This window comes from Labrus mixtus, chromosome 5 (genome assembly GCF_963584025.1).
Source record: "Labrus mixtus chromosome 5, fLabMix1.1, whole genome shotgun sequence".
Classification (NCBI taxonomy): domain Eukaryota; kingdom Metazoa; phylum Chordata; class Actinopteri; order Labriformes; family Labridae; genus Labrus; species Labrus mixtus.
Window position 1 is genome coordinate 20,216,027 of NC_083616.1, and position 18,596 is coordinate 20,234,622.

General features: G+C 39.6%; 2 protein-coding genes across 3 annotated transcripts; both read right to left on the reverse strand.

Annotated features, from left to right (window-relative positions):
* Positions 1–151: 151 nt before the first annotated feature.
* Positions 152–5,147, reverse strand: emb (embigin; the record flags this gene model as incomplete). The annotated part of the gene is made up of 9 exons (XM_061039063.1): positions 152–947; positions 1,052–1,082; positions 1,182–1,302; positions 1,670–1,831; positions 2,102–2,238; positions 2,365–2,447; positions 2,974–3,157; positions 3,354–3,431; positions 4,904–5,147. Coding segments are annotated over 9 exons (1,101 nt in total), but the record flags the coding sequence as incomplete, so codon positions are not given.
* Positions 5,148–7,240: 2,093 nt separating this feature from the next.
* malt1 (MALT paracaspase 1) lies at positions 7,241–17,967 on the reverse strand. Of its 2 annotated transcripts, XM_061038463.1 has the most exons (17): positions 17,772–17,967; positions 16,898–17,064; positions 16,411–16,532; positions 15,427–15,574; positions 15,043–15,221; positions 14,749–14,845; positions 14,603–14,650; positions 13,457–13,480; positions 13,311–13,355; positions 11,523–11,726; positions 11,206–11,383; positions 10,691–10,762; positions 10,450–10,577; positions 10,005–10,154; positions 8,963–9,120; positions 8,726–8,851; positions 7,241–7,967 (listed from the first exon to the last, which is right to left on the reverse strand). In XM_061038463.1, the coding sequence occupies exons 1-17, from the start codon at positions 17,918–17,920 to the stop codon at positions 7,458–7,460; spliced, it is 2,505 nt and encodes an 834-aa protein (XP_060894446.1). In that variant the 5' UTR covers positions 17,921–17,967; the 3' UTR covers positions 7,241–7,457. The 2 variants fall into 2 exon arrangements, with proteins under 2 accessions (XP_060894446.1, XP_060894447.1); XM_061038464.1 differs by lacking the exon at positions 14,603–14,650.
* Between the last annotated feature and the right edge of the window lie 629 nt (positions 17,968–18,596).

Consider the following 18,596-nt stretch of genomic DNA (forward strand, 5'->3'; position numbering starts at 1 on the left):
CTGTGGGATTTTTCATATCTTTGTTTAGGGCTGCAAAAGGTTTTGATAATTGTTTTTCAAACGTGCATTCTCCCTTTCAAAAGTGAGTCCTGTGTCTGGTCGTCTTTATCAGCGTAAAGAAAAACCTCCTCAAAATATGTTAAACACGGTAGATGGTCATCACAAGCATTTAATAAAAAAGCAGAATGACAGTGAGGGATGTACATTTAATTTACTAGTTTGCATATACAGTGGCACATAAAAGGAAATGCAAGTTGACAAAGACTCAGTTGAAATCATGATACAGACAATATGATGATTTTTATGACCACCATTATACATGTACATGACTAAAACACACACAAGCATCTGCATATATGATAATATATCTTTTTACGTGTTATTAAGATACTACAGATATTCAGTATGTTAACCACACATTACAGCAAGACCAAAAAAATGGAAAGTGACCAAGCTGTTTAAAGGACAGTAAAATTGTCAAGTGCTTTAAATGAATGTAAGGCACTGCTCAAAAAACCATAACGCATACTCACAGAAGTAAAGAGGGACAGTGGTTAAATTGTTACCAAAAAGAAAAAAAACAACATTTGCCTTTTGACAGAGAGCGACGTGTTTTCCCACAGGAAATGAAGATGAGCACAGTTTCATGATTTGCTCTTTCAGCTACTATGACATCACTATCACAACGTCCTGCTGTGAAATCAAGTGAATTATAAAACATCTTACAAACAAGAGGCTACTTGTGTACAAATCTAAGTGGTGGTTATTTGACTTTTTTTGGGTGAAAATATTCGATAACTTCATAAAAAAGTAAATGATTTATTGCGTTAAAGCTCTGTTCTGTTCACACTTGTGTGGACATTTTGAACCGTAGTTATTGCTACCTTTAAACTTTCCGCTGTCTCATTGAAGAGCTCTCCTCGAGTGCATTATTTTCACCAGGTGTCCTAATGAAGGGATACAAATGTACATCGTGAAAAACTGAAAATGAACATGAATAAAAGTAAAACAAAATCTTAATAGAAGTCATCAACATTCCCATTGTACTCACAGTGAGTTGGTTTGGTCACCTGGCCCATTTCCTGAGAACAAGGCAGACATTTTAAGTTCAAAATGAATCGTAAAAACAACACGTCACACACACATACATCAACAAAAAATTCCATTTGCTTTCTGCATACCTGCTGCTGTGTAGTCCTTCTTGGACTGACTCCTCTCGTAGAGCAGAATGGCGGCGACGAGGACGATCACTTCAGCCACGATGGCTATGAAGGGCTTCAGAGGCTCGTAGAAACTGATGACCTTCAGCAGAAAACAACAATCACCAACTGACTGAAAACAATGTTTAAGTATTCAATTAAAAGGGAATGTTCTGCATTCAGAAACCTTTTTGGATATAACACCAAAGATATCAACTTAATAAAGAATCTCCCCTTTCCACTTTACTCAACCTGTGGATTCATAATAATAATGGGGCAGATCCATTTCTGTCACACATCTTTTGGAAGTTTCAGGACATTCAGGCCAAGATATTTTCAAGAACTCAAATTTCACACATGCACCTCAGAGCGCGAGATCATCTGTTTATGACGCTTTCACAACTCTAAATACTGTGTTAGGTTTAGGTGAGTTTAGGTTACCTGAGTACTTAGTTCATTTCCACACTGACCTTCAACTCCACGTGGCTCATCGTGGTGCTGATGGCGTACACTGCACCGCAGTAAAACAAACCAGAGTCAGCCTCCGTCAGGTTGTAAACCAGCAGTTTGGTCTTCCATCCATCGTTTTTGATCTCATACCTTTGAGGCTCTGCAGCAGGGAAAATCTGCTCCTAGGGTAAAAATCAGTCCAATGGATCAGAGGTCATACATTTGTTAACATGTCGTTGCTCATCAGATAACGAAGGTGTCTATTTGGTAATTTAATACAAAAAGAATTAAAATACAAAAACCTTACTACACTATGAATTATGTATTATAAGTGGTTTGATTTTAAATTCATAATTCAGTTAGCCCAAACTCATTTTCAAAAAGTGTCAGTTCGAGTCAACAGTGGCAAAAATGTCACACACGGCAAATAAAGCTTTCAGCTGCTCACCCACCTTTCCTGTATCATTTGCCATATACCAGTTCCAGGTGTTGGGTTTTGGTTTGCTTTCTTCCATTTTACATGTCATCACCACAGAATCCCCCACATAGCTGACAATGGGTTTATCCCGGACATCACCAATCTGTGGGGCTGGTGGAGAGCAAGAGCAAAGCATTAAAATGAGAAAAGAACTCTTGTATAATGTGATACACATATATATATATATATATATATATATATATATATATATAACTCATGAAAGGATGTGATCTGTACCTGCCAAATCAAAGACTATCTTTGCTTCACCTCCAAAAACACAAGAGTAACTTCCAAGGTTTTCTTCTCTGACAATACTGAACCTGCAAAGGGAAAAGAAATTAGTTTGTTTGCTGTAGAGAAAATCTAAACTAAGATGAATTATAAGTAGATATGCATATAATCAAGTATTTTATACCATAATGCACACCTGTATGATTGAATAATGAGACTTCTTCAGACAGTTTATTGTGGGATGTACTCAGTGGTGTAGTGCAAGGTATACGCAGGTATACGGCGTATACCCACTTCTTTTTCAGTCTCCATAGGTACCCACTTCTAAATGTCCTCTGATTCACACCAATGAGTGATTGACAATATTTTTAGGATGGTGAAGGGATGACCCTTCTGTCTCTAATTGACTAGTATGCACTAACTAAATATTCAAGAGTAGTCTTACATGTTACTGTTTATAACAGAGGCCGTTTGTCCTCTGCTGGACTGGTCACTTAAAGAAAATGTGTCCACTTCTTAAGGCAGCACTACACTACTGGATGCACTGATAAATGTGGATGAGTTTGTGTAAAAATACATTTTCAGAAGATAAAGACAGAATCATTTAGTACATACTTTTGTTTGAGATTATACTGCTCATTTTCCAACTGCACTGTGACACGGCTGTTCTCAATTTCTTCTCCATCTTTCTTCCAGAAGCCGGTTATGTTTGAGGGTTTGTTCTGATTGCCAGCCCAGGTACACATCAGGGACAGGTTGACCGGGTTCAACAGTTCAACTCTCTCAGTGTGACTCACACCTGCAGTGTTTAAAATGATTTTGAACACAATTAAACAAAAGTGATTACATATCTTAATCTATGAACCAGAACTCATCATCACCAGACAAAAAGTCAATGACTGACAATAAATCACATCATAACTAATCTAAAGCTCTATTTATAGGACTCCTATAACAACATGTAAACATGAAAAAGACAATATGGTGACAGTTACCTTTAAGAACATAACTCCTTTCAAGAGTTGGAAGGGGGCTGATGCGATCCAGTGGAGGGGACGTTGGGCCAGGTGTCTCTGACAGGAAAACAATTTATTTTTAAACATACACATCCAAAAATGAAACACTAGCTAGCTGTATAACTAGGTTGCATCCTTTTATTTTTTTAAATGAAAGTTAGCAATAAGTGGTTTCATAGGTGGGTATGGCTGTTTTAAAGTTCCCAGGAAATAACCTACTGTTTAAGATTCTGCACCACCTGGGGTGACCAGGCCTGGAATGGGCCCCTTTGAAATCTTATTGGCAACTCCAGGTGCAATCCCAAATTGATTAACTGTGATTGGTCATTTGCCTTGGCAGAGGTGGGACTTCTGTTGAAATCCACAGACAGCTAATAGTTTTCAGTGTGCAGATGTTTGTTTGTTTGCCATTTTGATAAAATACCCGAAATTGGAAATTTTAACCTACAATTGTTTTAGTCCTTGAAGAATTACGCTTAGAAGATGTTTATTTTGCCATTATCTTGTGTTACTCGAAAGTCGATGTAATAAGTGCAGATAGAAAAGATAAATAAATGCTCTGGATTCATGTGTGTCCACACAAAATTCAGGCCACCCCTGCACAAGTCAGTGCCCCAGTTGGGCCACCCCGGTCCAAAAAGTCTGGACACAGCCCTGCTAAAGGGCATTCTGTGTGTAATAACTTGACTGAGAGTAGTATTTGCTGGGTATTTAATGTGTTAGTATGGGGTTGTTTGTGCCAATAAGTGGTTCTTATGTGGTTGTTCAGGTCAGTAATAAAAGGGTAATAAAAGGTGATGGCTGGGTCTCATTAAGTGCTTTATTTTTTCATTGTAGTTGTGTGTATTTATAATCTTCATAGAGTACTTTTAATAGAAAAATCAAAATCAAAACTATTTCTGAGTCCAAAATGATAAAAACAAAACGCACAAGCTGAAACAAAAAACTACCATGAAAACAGATATCTGATACAGAACTGAACAGAAAAAAAAAAGTAAAAAAAAAAAAAAAGATCTCATAAGGTGCCTCTCTTTTTCTATTTTGCAGAAGTTTGCAGCTGCTCATTTCCTGCAGCCTGTAGAAAGCGAACTATAAATAAGGAACTTCTTTTATCTCCGCCATGCTCCTCTTAAAAAAAACCTCTTTGAGTGGTTACATCAGAGGTACAATTACATCAGCCCCCAAAAGATGAATAATAATTTTACCTAAATGTGTATGTGATGTACTGATCCCACCCACGTTATAACTGAAATATTTATTTTCTTTTGCATACATACATATTTTTGATTCGTAAATAGCTAATAATAATAATAGCTTACTGCAGGATAAGATAGGACAATTAGAAAATAACAAACACTGACATAGGGCAACTAAAACCAAAATAAGGCTGATACAATAATATATGATGGTGTGGACATCCTGTGATATTTTCTCTGAATTCTCACAATATCATTTAGTGGGGAAAATAAGGCAGAGAAGGGTTTTGCAGAACCCCACAGTCAAAATTGAACTCAAATATAGTCATTTACTTGTATTGATGTGTCTGCAGGAGATGAGAAGCAGGAGGACCTGAAAAAAGAGCTGCTTCCAGGACGCTGACATGATTATAATCCCTCTGTCCTCTCTACGTGCAGGTTTCTCACTGCTTCTCTCTCTACTCTTCCTTCCTACTGCATCGTGTAGCAACCCCCACCCCCCTCGTTCAGCTGCAGAAGTGACGCAGCTATATGGTATCACCCTGCAGCCTGTGGGTGCCGTACTCCATCCATAATTCAGTCAGACGGACAGGGTTCCTCCTTGATGCTGCACTGCCGTGTAATGCCTTACACAGAACATGCTGTGATAAACACTTTGAAGCATTATGATGCTTTGTGTGTCTACTTTCATCAAAAAATAAAAAAATAAATCAGAGGGCTGGGTTATGCCGGTTCTGAGGAGTTTTCCTCAAGGTGCCCTATCCTGTTGTGGATAGGAGAGGACCTGGCAGCTGAATGTCACATGACCTTCTGTTTTGAAACCTCTATTGTTAAGAATTTTCACAAAGTGTAGTTACATTCTGTCACTGCACTTGTGTAAGAGATATTTGAGCTCTTTCTTTCCACCCCTAGAGAAAACTCCCGTGGCCAATATTTACGGCCAACACTGACTTAAACACCCTCATGTTTGGCATTATGTATCCAGGCTTAAAGGTGTACAGTAAGTGCACCACAACAGCACACACATTTACTGCCACTCACACACTTCTTTGATGAAGGTTCATGAGTTTCATCTCCAGACTTGTGTGAGACAAATGTTTTAACATGAGACAAAAAAATGTAAGGTACTGTTTGCTCATACTGGCTTTGTTTAACTGGGAAAAATTTGCAAGGAGCTCTTGTCTTATATAAGGAGGAGATCAATCAATCAATCAATCAATCAATTTTTATTTGTATAGCGTCAACTCATAACAAGTGTTATCTCGAGACACTTTACAAAAAGCAGGTAAAATACCTTACTCTTTGTCTGTTAACATTACAAAAGAGCAGGTAAAAAGACCTTACTCATTGTTATGTTACAAAGATCCGGCCTATCCATCATGAGCACTTTAGCAAAGCAGCAAAAGTTACAGTGGTAAGAAAAAACTTTCTTATTAAAAGGCAGAAATCTTCGGCCGGATCCCCGGCTCTTGACGAAACAGCCTTCACAGGCCTAGACTGCGCCAGGCTTGGAAAGGGATAGGGGGAGAGATGGGATAAGATGCAGGAAGAAGGATAGGGAGCAAGGGGGTGGGGGGGAGATCAAGTCTACATATGCATTGTCTCATGTAAAGTGTAGTCAGCACATATCTGTGTCTAAAAAACCCATTGTGTTTGTGTACAGACTTCAATGATTGAAATCTGGATTGTTATTATTGTATGTTAATTTCTACATTAAACCTCAAACTACAGGGATAATGCCAACAGAGTGAAGTGAAGTTTTCCAACCCGCTGTCAGTTTTTGACTTCTCCCCTTCAGGCTAATCCCAAAGTAGCAACATCAACATCTCGAGGATAATAAAGGGAACAGCCCCTTAAATCCCACTAGGAAAGTTTCACGGTTCACTGCAGGGCTGAATAAGGACGTAAGAGGAGCTGATGACACCTGGTGCTGCGGGGCTGATTCAGAGAACTGGGAGAGAGAGAAGGCATTGCTTGACGGGGTAATATGGGTAATATCAGTTAGGGTGGATGTTTAGTGTCAGATAATTTATAAAAAAAAATTGACTGCCAAAAGCTCTAGATATTTACACTAGTTTTACAGCAGAGGGAGCTCTTTCAGTTTCAGCTGTCAGTTGGTTCCACTTATAAATGTTCTTACTGTTTTTCAAACTAGGACATGTTACTGAAATCCTTATGTTCAGATTACTCCAATCCTATATTCTTAACCAAAGGCCCTCATCTTGTGGAGTTTTCTTGTGACCAAACATAGTTATGTCCTTTGCTTCTTACCAAACTGCTGAGTTTCTCCTTCCTCGTCAAACAATTTAAACCAGTGTTGTTTACATGCAGTCCTGCTAGCTGGTTATCCTTCTTCCATTCATTTTATGGCAGTGACTGACTAATGAAGCATGACATGTATGGCATGAATGTTCCTAAATGAATGATCCTAAAGTGGAGATGAAATCAAAAGGACAACAGACGCACCAACTCCGCTGTGTACCTTTAACTTTTATCATTGTATGAAGTATCAAAAGCATTTTGTAAATATGTTTCAAAAGGACGGTGACTTGATCTGAGCTTAACATTTACAATCCAGTAAATTCTGTTTGTTAAAAAGTCGGAGAACCTTTGATAGCTGACACTTCTTACATAACATTGTCGCACTATTAAGCTCTTGTGATGAAAATGTGGCACTTGGTAAAACATAATTTATTTGAAAAAACTCTTTAAGATATAACTACAGTACAGTCAGTGTATAGTTTGTTGAGGTAAATAAAAAAAGAAGCTATACGTACGTTGAAGAATATAATCTAAAAAAGCTAAACAGAAAGAGCAGCATTATTCCAGACTAGACTTTTAAAGCTCCTCTCCTGAGAATTAATGACATCACATCAAGCAGCTGTTTTTACTGCTGCTGAAGCTGAAGGCTGTCGTTAAACGCAGTATGCAGCTCTTCGATGTTGGCGGTGGCCTCTATGGGGGTGCTGAGCCTCCCCGGTGAGCTTGAAAGCCCAGCGGCTGAATCATACGAAGGTTCATAGTGAGGCTGGCTGAGGTTTTCGTAGGTATCCCCACCGCCTCCGACTGCACCCAGGTAGTGCTGCTGGGGGGACAGTCGGCTGTAGTCCTGGGCCTGGTGCGTGCCGTGTTGAAGGTTTAGGTATAGGTGGTGTTCTGGTCTGGGGCTGTGACAGGGGCTGTGGCAGGGGCTGTGGCAGGGGCTGTGGCAGGGGCTGTGGCAGGGGCTGTGGGGCATTAGGCAGGTCTGCAGGCAGCTGTTTCTCCTCACGGGCCGGTGTAGGTCGAGTCGTGCAATCAGCGGCTTGCCAATGTTAATGCTTTTGGTCCAGTGGACGGGATCGTCGTCCATAGCGGGGAAGGTGCCCTGAAGGCAAACGGTGAACACCAGCTCTTCCTGTGGCATGTGAAGGATGAGAAGTAGTATTAAGAAACATACAGGGCTTTCACACTTTCAGAAGACTCCTGAAAAAATCTGGATATTTCCAGGAGGAGCTGTATGTGTGAACGTAAACCACTCTCCTGCCAGTCCGAGTGAGCTGATGAGAGAACGCAGCAGGATATTCTCCGGAGAATTCACCTTGAGGGAGTGAAGTTTATATACTGTGACTGCTGCACGGTGCTTAGAGTGTATGCACGCTACGATCTCTGTGCAACGGCTGCATTATGTTTTCTTAGCATTTATATAAAGATAAATATTCTCATCATAGCAACGTATAGCGTACTCTGTTGCTTGGTCCCCATACCTAAGACATTTATGAAAGAGCTCAGGTGATGACTCTAACCCACAGCATGGATCCCCTTACTTTACACATAGCACCACCTGCAGGTCAAAGCTTTTTCTCAGGGCTAATCGGCCCAAAAAAACTAAGATGGTAAAAGTGTTCTAAAATACACCTTCTTAACACGGACATAACAGCATTGTCACTGTGAGGATGTTAGCATTCCGATATTGGCATTAAGCTCTATAGTCAGAAGTCTTTTTATTCATCTTATAGGAAATTATTTATTCACAGGATGGAAAAACTGTAAAACCCTTTTGTAAACCTTTCAGAACTTTTTTAAATATAAATGCTGGTTACCTGTTGTTTTGTTTGAAAGAGGTTACGTTTTCACATAAACTAATAATGAGAAAGTTATGATGAGTATATTCACCCTGAGCTTCTGCAGTGAGCTGACTCTGGTGTAAAGGCAGTGCTGTGGCAGACTGCCGGACAGGAAGTAGATCCCAGTCTCCTCTGGAGTCTCTCTATTCATCTCTTTGGGATCCACGTCAAGCTCCTGCAGTATAGAAGAAAAACACATCACAGTGTATCGTTTGTGAAAATACATGCAATCAGCCAGTCTTGATATGATTCTTGGGGCAAAAGATTCCATGACAACACGGCTCACCTGTGAGAAGTCGGTGACGTGGGCTTGGCAGAAGGACATGTCCTCGGGCTTCTTCACGATGTGAGTGTAAATGACAAGGACGTTGGAGAACTCTGCAGCAAAGCCCAGCTTGATCTGAGCCCCGCAGTCAAAGTTTAGACACATACTCTCAGGGAGCTCTGCATTCAAATTCAAAATACAAACAAGTCAAGTTATACCCGCTAGATTGATCCCAAAAACTGCAGCTAAGAAGGATCATAAGCAAGAGAGCCAAATAACCTAAGTTAGAGGGAACAACCCACTGCTTAGTCTGATAGTTTAGTATTTCTGGCCCTTTTATTTTAGTGTCTGTGATTTACCATATTATGCCCTTTTTGGGGTTCATATATTTAATCTATGTACCTACTTTTGTACGTTCACAATAGTTAAAGTCCGAAAAAAGTGTCTGTTTTCATGTAATGCTCCTCCTTGCTCCCTCTACGCTCTGAGTCCGTCAGCTACGCTCTGTTGAGCCCACACTGTTAGACCCCACGTGGGCCAAGTCTGCTCTGATTGGTCTGCCGATCCGCTCTGTCGTTATTGGTCAGTTGCTCAGCACGCTTCTCGGAAATTTCAACATGAGCTGCAGGGCTTGCCACAACGAGCCAATGGGCTTAGATCAGTGATCTCACACTGACAATGACGCTGCACTGACACATTTTTATCGAGGGGGGCTAGAACCGAGCGTTACATGCAGCTAATGCTGCAGCTAACAGGAGGACGTAGGAGAAGCTGCGTTTCCGCAGACTTTGAATTTTTGCACATAGATGTGTCTAAACATGCACAGGACACTTAGAAAACACACTAAAGAGCATATAAAACCAGAAAAAGCATAATATGGGACCTTTAAATTGTCTTAGTGTAGTGAATGGTAAATGTGAGATACAAATAAAGCTGCTTTGACTTTAACAGACAGAGATGATCACAGTAAAAAAACAGATATGACGTTAATGGATTTGCTGCTTTGTGCTCAATCATCAAGTATATATACAGTATATTCTAACTGACAGTATTTCAAACTAACCATGAGCCTTTGCCCACTGGCGGCTGAGAGTGTGGGCAAGATCAACGCTGTCGCCAGGCAGAATAGGATCGGTGAGAGCTCTCCTCTCTGACAGACTGCTGCGGATCTCCAGAGCCTGCTTTCCCTTAGTGGCATTAAACTGTCCCATGTCTGCACACATACACACACATACAAATAGAGAATAGAAAAAATACATGTCAGCATTCACTGTGTTGTACTAACTTTCTGATGTTCATCGCTTTGGATAAAAGTGTCTGCTAAATGAAATGTAGAATTGTAAATTTTACTTCACAGCTTGTCTAATCTAATTCCAATATCTGCATCTCAGTTTCTATAACTGATTGAAAAAGACAACAGTTAATAATCTACCTTTATTGCATACATTATAACATGTGTTGAATTATTTTAGTTCTTATTCTGTACTGTTTCTCTTATCCTCTCTCACCCTCAGCCACTCTGTCCAGCACCACGGTGATCTTCTCGTCGTCCAGCAGTCGCTTCTTCAAGAACTTGACAAACACACCGTTAGTGAAGCCACTGGAGCTCAGCTCAAAGGCCTCCGCATCTTGGCACCTGAGGAGCCAAACCAAGAACACAACAGTCTACATTATTGAAAACTAGAAAGAAAAAAAAAAAAAAAAGTGTGTAAATTTAGTATTGATGGATCTGTAATATTTGACACTTACGTCGCATATCCAAATACAATGTTGGCTGTAACCCTCAGGACAACATTTGGAGTTCTGTCATCATGAATATTTCTGGAAAATCATAACGTGTACAATGTAAAAAAACAAAAACAAAAGTGGAACACAAATGCTCATTTAATTCATCCCTATGCGTAATTGTCCAGGTACAAGAAAATACAATTTGAAACAGTAATAAACGCATAAGAAAATGCTAGTTAAACCATATTACTGCATTATATCTGTTCTTTTTTTTCACCATTTTCCTCCAGTTTAAATTAAATACTGCTTCTTTGAATATGTTTACACTGAGATTTAGTGTGTTTGGGTTGTTTAAAGAACCTTTAATATATGTGGGTGTTTTTTTCTATATAGGCCATTTGCTGGATTACTCAACTTTACAGAATAATCACATTTAGTCAAATTTAATGTGTATCTGAACTTTAAACTTTCTCCAGATTTATTAACTTAATTATTTGAACCTATAGGAGTATAAGTCAGGTCTTTAGTTTACCCACCTCTTCCTGCACATGTCCAGCAGGAAAACATTAAGACCGGTCTCCTTCTCCTGCATCAGCTTGAGGATGCTCTGCACACACAAACAGTTGGCTGACTGATACGGGTTTGGAGCGTCTACGGGCACCATGAAACTGTTGCCGTAATTCTCATATCCATGACCAGCGTAGTAGAGCAGACCTAAAGGGGGAAATGTGCGTTTCAAATCTTCTCACCTTCAACAAAACTTACAATAGACAGACTCAAAAGGAAATTCAACATATTCATATTTTGTCTTAATTCGTTTTCAACTCCCAGATTTTGTATAAATCCAACACACCATAAACTCCTTTGTGAAGCAGCAGCAGGAACTCATCCACAGCGTTTCTCATCTCTGACTCTGTGAGGTCCAGCAGTGAAACCACCTGGAAGTTCAGCTGCCGAAGGAGATTGGTGAGGTCGTACACGTCCACCATGGGAGCTTTGAGCTGTGGGTGGTTCTGGTAAGATAGATTACCAATCAGCAGGGCCACTTTGTCAGTCGCTGTAGGGGAGATAAAGCACACTGTTCAAGGACTGGAAGGAAAACAACTCATTCAAGTTAAGACTTGTCCATGAAATGAGAGTCAGGACTGCGGAAAACTGTATGAAAGCAGGAAGGAGTAAACAATATCTGGTTTAAAAATTAACTCAAATGATTTCCTGGATATAGTACATATATGAGAATAAGAGAGAAACAAGTTACAATATGTGGCGCTGTCTTTTTTTCTGTGCTTTAGCCGTTGGATATTCCAAAACACAATTTGTCTGCGATGCGTGAATATCAACAGAAACCAGCGTAGCACATTAGGAGACAGTCACACTGCAGAACATCGGCTCATGGATGGGTCTTTTTGCCTCTGCTGTGAATATATAATGTCTGTATGACATTTCATGTTTAAACATTCAATATTCCTAAAAGCAAGTTCTTTTTGTCATGATCTTTTTTTTTTCAGAACACACTGAAACAATGTGTCTTCTGTTTTTGTTATCTTTTTTTTTTTTTATCTTGCTTTAATCTATGATGAACTTTTTAAAACTTCCTTTTTGGCGTGCAAGAAAATAATCTTTTAAAGGCACAAATACACAAGAGGTGTCATAGAAAGCAGGAAGGAAGCGGCTTCGTGAATCAGGTTGGAAACCAAACGCGTCACATCATACGCAAGCCGTGCTTCTTACACCAACCTCTGTAAAGCTTGTCATTTTTCTTTAAAAAAAAGTATCTTCTGGACTGCATTTAGCTTTCAAGTGTCATTTTTTCAACTTGTGTTGCTGCTGGCTTCCCCCCCCCAAAATCTTTTTATTACATTTTTACAGACAGTACAACATGATGTCACATCTACATAGAGTAAAACAAAAAGCCCCAATTAAACAGAAAAACAAGACAATAAAATAATAAACACCCATTTACCCTCCCAACCCCCACCCTCCCAGCTTCCTAAGGTAGTTGTGCTGCTGGCTTTTTAAGTTACAAGAAAGCTACAAGTTTCACATCTTTATTTTTCTGTTGGTGATTGAACATTTTAATAGAATCATACTGCATGGTGTCATGTCCAGCTCTGTGTCTCAGGTTATGTTTTCATTTCTACTTGTATTATTTCCTGTTTTGGGTCACTAACCTCTCCTCTCATTTCAGATCCTTCACTTCCTGCCCTCCTGTGTTTCCCACCTGTGTGATTGTCTGCCCCGCCCCTGATTGTTCCCAGCTGCATCTCGTTGTCTTCCCCCTCACCTTAGTATTTAGTCTGTGGCTTCCCTTCCTTCTGTGCCAGTTCGTCTTTGTCCCCTGTGAGAAGCGTACAAGCCCTTTGTTTCCTCTTGGATCACTTTTTTGGATTCTGTCTGCTTTAGAAGTAAAGACTGTTTTTTGTTCCCCCCAACCAAAGACTGTTTTTTGTGAGTCGTGCTTTTGAGTTCAGTTACCTGTGGTCTTGTTACACATGGTAACAGAGTCGACTTATAGAGGAACTTTGCATCAGCAGTATCATCACAAAAATCAGCAATTAACAAATCCTGTGTAGACCCCACCAACATCACCTGGAATTTTTCATCACCACTCACATGAAGAAATGTGTGAAAACACACTCACCATAAAGTTGCTCTGGTAGACTGTTAAGTAGAAAATCATTGGAACCTGAAAAGCAAAGTCGCAGTGAAACCACAACAAAGGACCATGACACTGTATAAGAAATACAGAAGTGGTGCATAAGTCTCGAGGAGATTGATTACTCTTACCTCCTCCGATGGCGTAAACATCATCTAGGAATCAAAATGACACATATTTTACCATCATGTAAGAAGAGCATTTCAATGTCAGTGGAAACGATGACCAATCAACAGAGAAGGTTTGATTTCCAGTAATTAAAGAAACGTCTGATTTTTAATCAACTGAATTAAACAATTCAAATTAAAGCTCCTGTGAGGACATTTTAATGTGTGTAGCTTTTGACGACCCCTGTGGACAAAGTGGTACCTCTTATCTCTTTGCTGATTTAGTCATGGTTCCTCTGAAAGTAGAGTTATGTAACTAACAAAATCTCAGACACATTTTTACATTCTCTGAATATCTGTTGTGGAAAATGCTATTTTGTCAACATCCAGCTAATTACTTCATCTGAAAGCTACCTCGAGTTTCAGGTTCCAGACATTCATGAGTGACTGTGGTCTTTTTGCTTTTGAAGGATGAAAAAAGGCATCCGTGTGAATTTAGGTCCATTTCATAACCAGTTAAAAAAATCCTCACAAGAGCTTATGTAGATTAAGGTTAATATCAAACTTCTAATTGTCAACAAATCCGATAAAAACACTCAAAGCAACAACAATATATGGCTTTAAATGTGATTCTTAAAACACTGGGGACTATAGTTCTTCATACACGTTACTCAAACAGGAGTCACTTGTGCATCTGTTGGAAACGATTTAATGGCGCACTAAAGACTCATTTGATACACTATTTAGTATAAATGACGGTGTGGTTGATGGTGTCAACAGGATGGTGTAAACTCAAAACATGTCCTCTATGCTGGCTTCTTATAGTTAAGGGTTTTTTCAAAAAACAAAAGAAGTGATTAAACTGCATTATTAGATTATTAGGATTTTAATTTTGGGAATTTGTTGACAACAAGAAAAACAAAGAATACAACCATCCTTATCCATATCCAATTTATTGATGGATATTATGTTAGTGCGTCCCTGTAAACCTCATAGGGAGTTAGTGCTGGTTATCTGAAGGAAATCGAGACCATGACCCACATGCAGTTGCAGGAACAATTTATGGAGAAAATGAAAAATGGTTAGATTAATGTCTCATGCAGTTAATGGTTAGCCATTTTATTTTTTTATTTTTTTTAAATCACCATGCACCAGTCCTTTCAACTCTACCTTCAGAGCACTCCATTGCCCCAGAAATCTGGACAGATATCCTTGGTGCTTTTGGTCGAGAACAAAGCAAATTATGATTCCAACGTAACGACAACAAAGCTGATTTTTACTTGACTGTAAATGCAGAGTCAAAAAGTGCAGCATACCTATCACAACGTCAACTTCATTGGTCCACATTCGCTCAGTGCTGCTGCTGATCTCACAGCGATACCTGCCATGTTGGTCCTGCATCACATGAGGAATCTGAAACGCAGAGATTTTTTTTATATTATACCTTCCCTACAAGAGAAGTATCGTCAACACTTTAGAGAAGTGAAAAGGTACCTTCTGATTATTCATTGCCATAAACAGAAAGCTCATGCCTTGTAATGTCTGAACTCTATTCAAACAGTGAAAACTGGTATAACTCTTGTGAAAGTAAGATTATAAACTCTCCTCACCATGAGTTTCCTCTTAGTGGCGTTGGGGATCGGGACTCCATTTCTGTGCCACTGGTAGCGAGGGATTGGCCTTCCAACAGCTCCACACTCCAGCTGCAGGTTTTCCCCAACATATAGCCGCTGGGACTGAGGCTGGATCACCAGCTTCAGACGGCCGCCTAAGGACTGATAACTCTGCCCTGGTTTTGTGGGGGGGGGGGGAGAGGACACATCTTTGGTGTAAACTTGCTAGATGCAGTCGAAAGTTTACTGCTTCGTAGGGGAAACTACTCATAGCAGAGAATCAAGTCCCACAAGAATAAGATACACTACACAAGTAAACATGAACTTTCCAAAACACAAAGAAGTCAAATGAGGTCACAAGTTAAACCTTCGATTTCTTACCGCAAGACATGGCGACATCCAGGACGTCCACTTGAGCCCACTGGCTGAATTCAAACGCTTCTCCACAGTTGACCCTGCAGATATAAAAGCCAGTGTCCTTCAGATGGACTGGACTTATCACCAGGTCTGGAGAAAAGCTGTTTGGCACCTGAGAATGGAATAAGCAGAAACACTCATAAGCAAGGTTCAACATTATTCACAGCCCAGAAGAGAAACAGCTAAAATAAGTTATTTAGTCAAAGTATTTGTATCCTAGTTAAACTCACTGACTATTTAATATATCCTCTAGGGTTAGGGTTAGGATTAGGTTAAGTCGCAGCGTTCCGAGGGGCATGGGCACTCGGGGGACAATGTGTATTAAAAAATACTTAAAACCTCCTTAAAAACACACACCAGTGTTTTATAAAAGGCTTTTTTTATATAAGTTTTAGGGTTAGTACATCCTTTAAAATACATTAAAGTCAAGCCTTTATTTCATGAGAATAAAAAGTACTTTTATGTCTTTAAGCCATGTAACATTTGCTTTTGAAATGCTGGACATCACGCTGTAAAGAAACTGGTTTCAGATGTTAGCTGAAAAGGGGAACAGTGAGTATAGCTCGACAGTGTCCAGTTTTGTTTTTGTGGCCCAACATATAAATATTTTCAACCTAAATCTGCTGAGCAACTAGCCAGTAGTTTAAGCATTTAATATAGATTTCACACTACAACAACATCCAAATAAGCATCCTGGTTGTGCGGGATATCTTGTATTTTCATATTAATTTTAAATCATTTCTGACATCAGTGGACAAGCTGAATGTCTGAAGGGAATGAAATGTTAGCTCAAGCCTAGATATTTATTCTGGACTCGCATAAAATGATACTGACATGTACATTTAATAAAACAAAACAAGGGGCAATCCACGCTGTAGTCATTGAGATTCTAAAAGTATGAAAAGTAGAAAAAAGGAATACTTCCAGATGGAACTTTTCATGGCTCACCTCTTCCTTGCTCTTGAACCACTGGTACTGGACTGGAGATTTCCCCACAGCATTACAGCTGAGACGCAGGTTGTGTCCAGATATAAGAGCGACAGACTGGGGCTGGATGAGGATCTGCAGGGCTGTACATGTAGGAGACTTTCACTTTGTTTGTGTCATCTAATGTTTACATTGTAGACTGATTAGAGATGGGTAGCACCGTATCAAAGACAGACTTTATCGGGCCAGTGGGTTAGAAACGGGTTTTATTTGAGTGTAGGTGTTTTCCACTCAAACTACCAATGACGTAAATCTGGAAAAAACACATTGTCATATTTTTCCTCTTTTAAAAATCCTGACTGATTGAACAAGCAGCAGTGAAGAGGTTTTGTAAATGTCATCCACAACATAAATTCCCTTTCAGCTAGAAAGAGAACACAAAGAAAATAGACAACAAAGTTTGATCCTTGACATTATCCTAACAGGCTCGTGTTTTTGTTCACTCTACCTGATGGTTTCAGGCACTGCAGGGCCTCCGGGTTCCCCAGAGTTTGGAGGTGGTCAACTAGGTGACCTGTGGTGCAGCCTCGCTGTCCCATCAGCCTCAGCAGCATGCGGCTTGGGCTGCCGTCAATCTCCAGCACCTTTAGGGAGCACATCTCCATGTCGTCTGAGCTGGAGGACGAGGCAGGAGATTGGCAGAAATCATACTTCAGATATCAGAAGAAAACTTGATTGGCCAAGTAAGAATCATATTCAAGCACTCTGAGCCAGTTATCAGTATTTCTCAATATTTTTACGGAAAGATACAAAACTGGTTAAAAATTAAAAATAAAGATAATGCAGACATAAAAATGATTTGATTATATATAGTACAAGTATCTTGGTGATATATACAGGGTAAATATTAAAAATGATGATGTAAAACATTGGACAATAAGATATTGGCTCCAGCACAAGACACAAAACACAAGACTGGAAACTGTAATACTGAATTTGTTCATAGATTTAGTAGTTTTGATACAATCTTTAATAAACCTGTAATGCACATATCAATAAATAAGAAAGTAGGCCTTACATTGTCTGAATCTTTGTGTCGCTGAACTGCATAACTCTAGAGCATCAGCCTAGTTTTTTTTTAAACTGCTTATCATTACTATGACAATAACCTTATAGGCTATATTTTTCTATCTCATAATCAAGCATTTTCATTTGGTCGCACCTGTAGTAACTTTTACAAGTAGACTAGAGGCACAATCCAGCACCTTGCCATACAGTGCATTTATGCAAATATCATTTGACAGGTAGCAGATTTAACATTATAGCCTAAACTGCTGGTTAAACACAGTTTAGGACTGTTTAAACAACGTACCTCAACCTACCTGACATTGAATCGTCTGTCATTACCGACTATCTCTCCGAGTTTTCGCCATCCTTTATTGCTGGACTTGTCCAAAACATCACTAAGCCTCTTCACAATCGGCTCCCGCAGCAGGTTGATCTTCGTGGATCGCTCCAGAGATTCCGACATGGCAGCCAGAAAGCAAAGTTTACCATTGACCTATTTAGGCTGCTGTCAGACTGGAGTCGTCGTTACTACACTTGACAACAACACCCCTCAACAAATGAAAAAAAAAGACTACTTCCTGAAAGTGCAAAAGTGATTCACAGACACACCCACTTTACCCATTCCGTCGTGGTTTCCCCCACGCAGCTGCAGCTGCTGCAGACTGCATGCTCCGAAGATTGAGTATGCATCAAGATGAGTCACAAAAAGTTCGGTTTATTTCTTTTTAAGTAGGCGAACTGGAAATGTGTCCTTCTTTGGTAAAATGCTTCATAACGGAAACCCTCCTTTTTAAAGGATCGGTTTTTAATTAGGACATAGCTACTATTCGGAGGAGTGACGGATTAAATGAGGGGACTGTACTGACCTACAAAGGCAAAAGACCTTAACTCGCCAGAGTGTAGAACTGAGATAAATGACTTTAAAGTCTTTTTGTTGTCCAGCCAAATGAGTTGCAGGCAGAATATTGGAAAGGTTATTAATGTACATCAAAATATTGAGGTCAAACATGACCTTTGACCCTTATTTGGAAGTACAATAATAAAGGGTCATGCCAAGGCAAAAAGCATTAACTTCCATTTGTTAGCTCCCTTGGTTGCTGATCACTATATTAAATCAGTATATGATAATAATGATAACA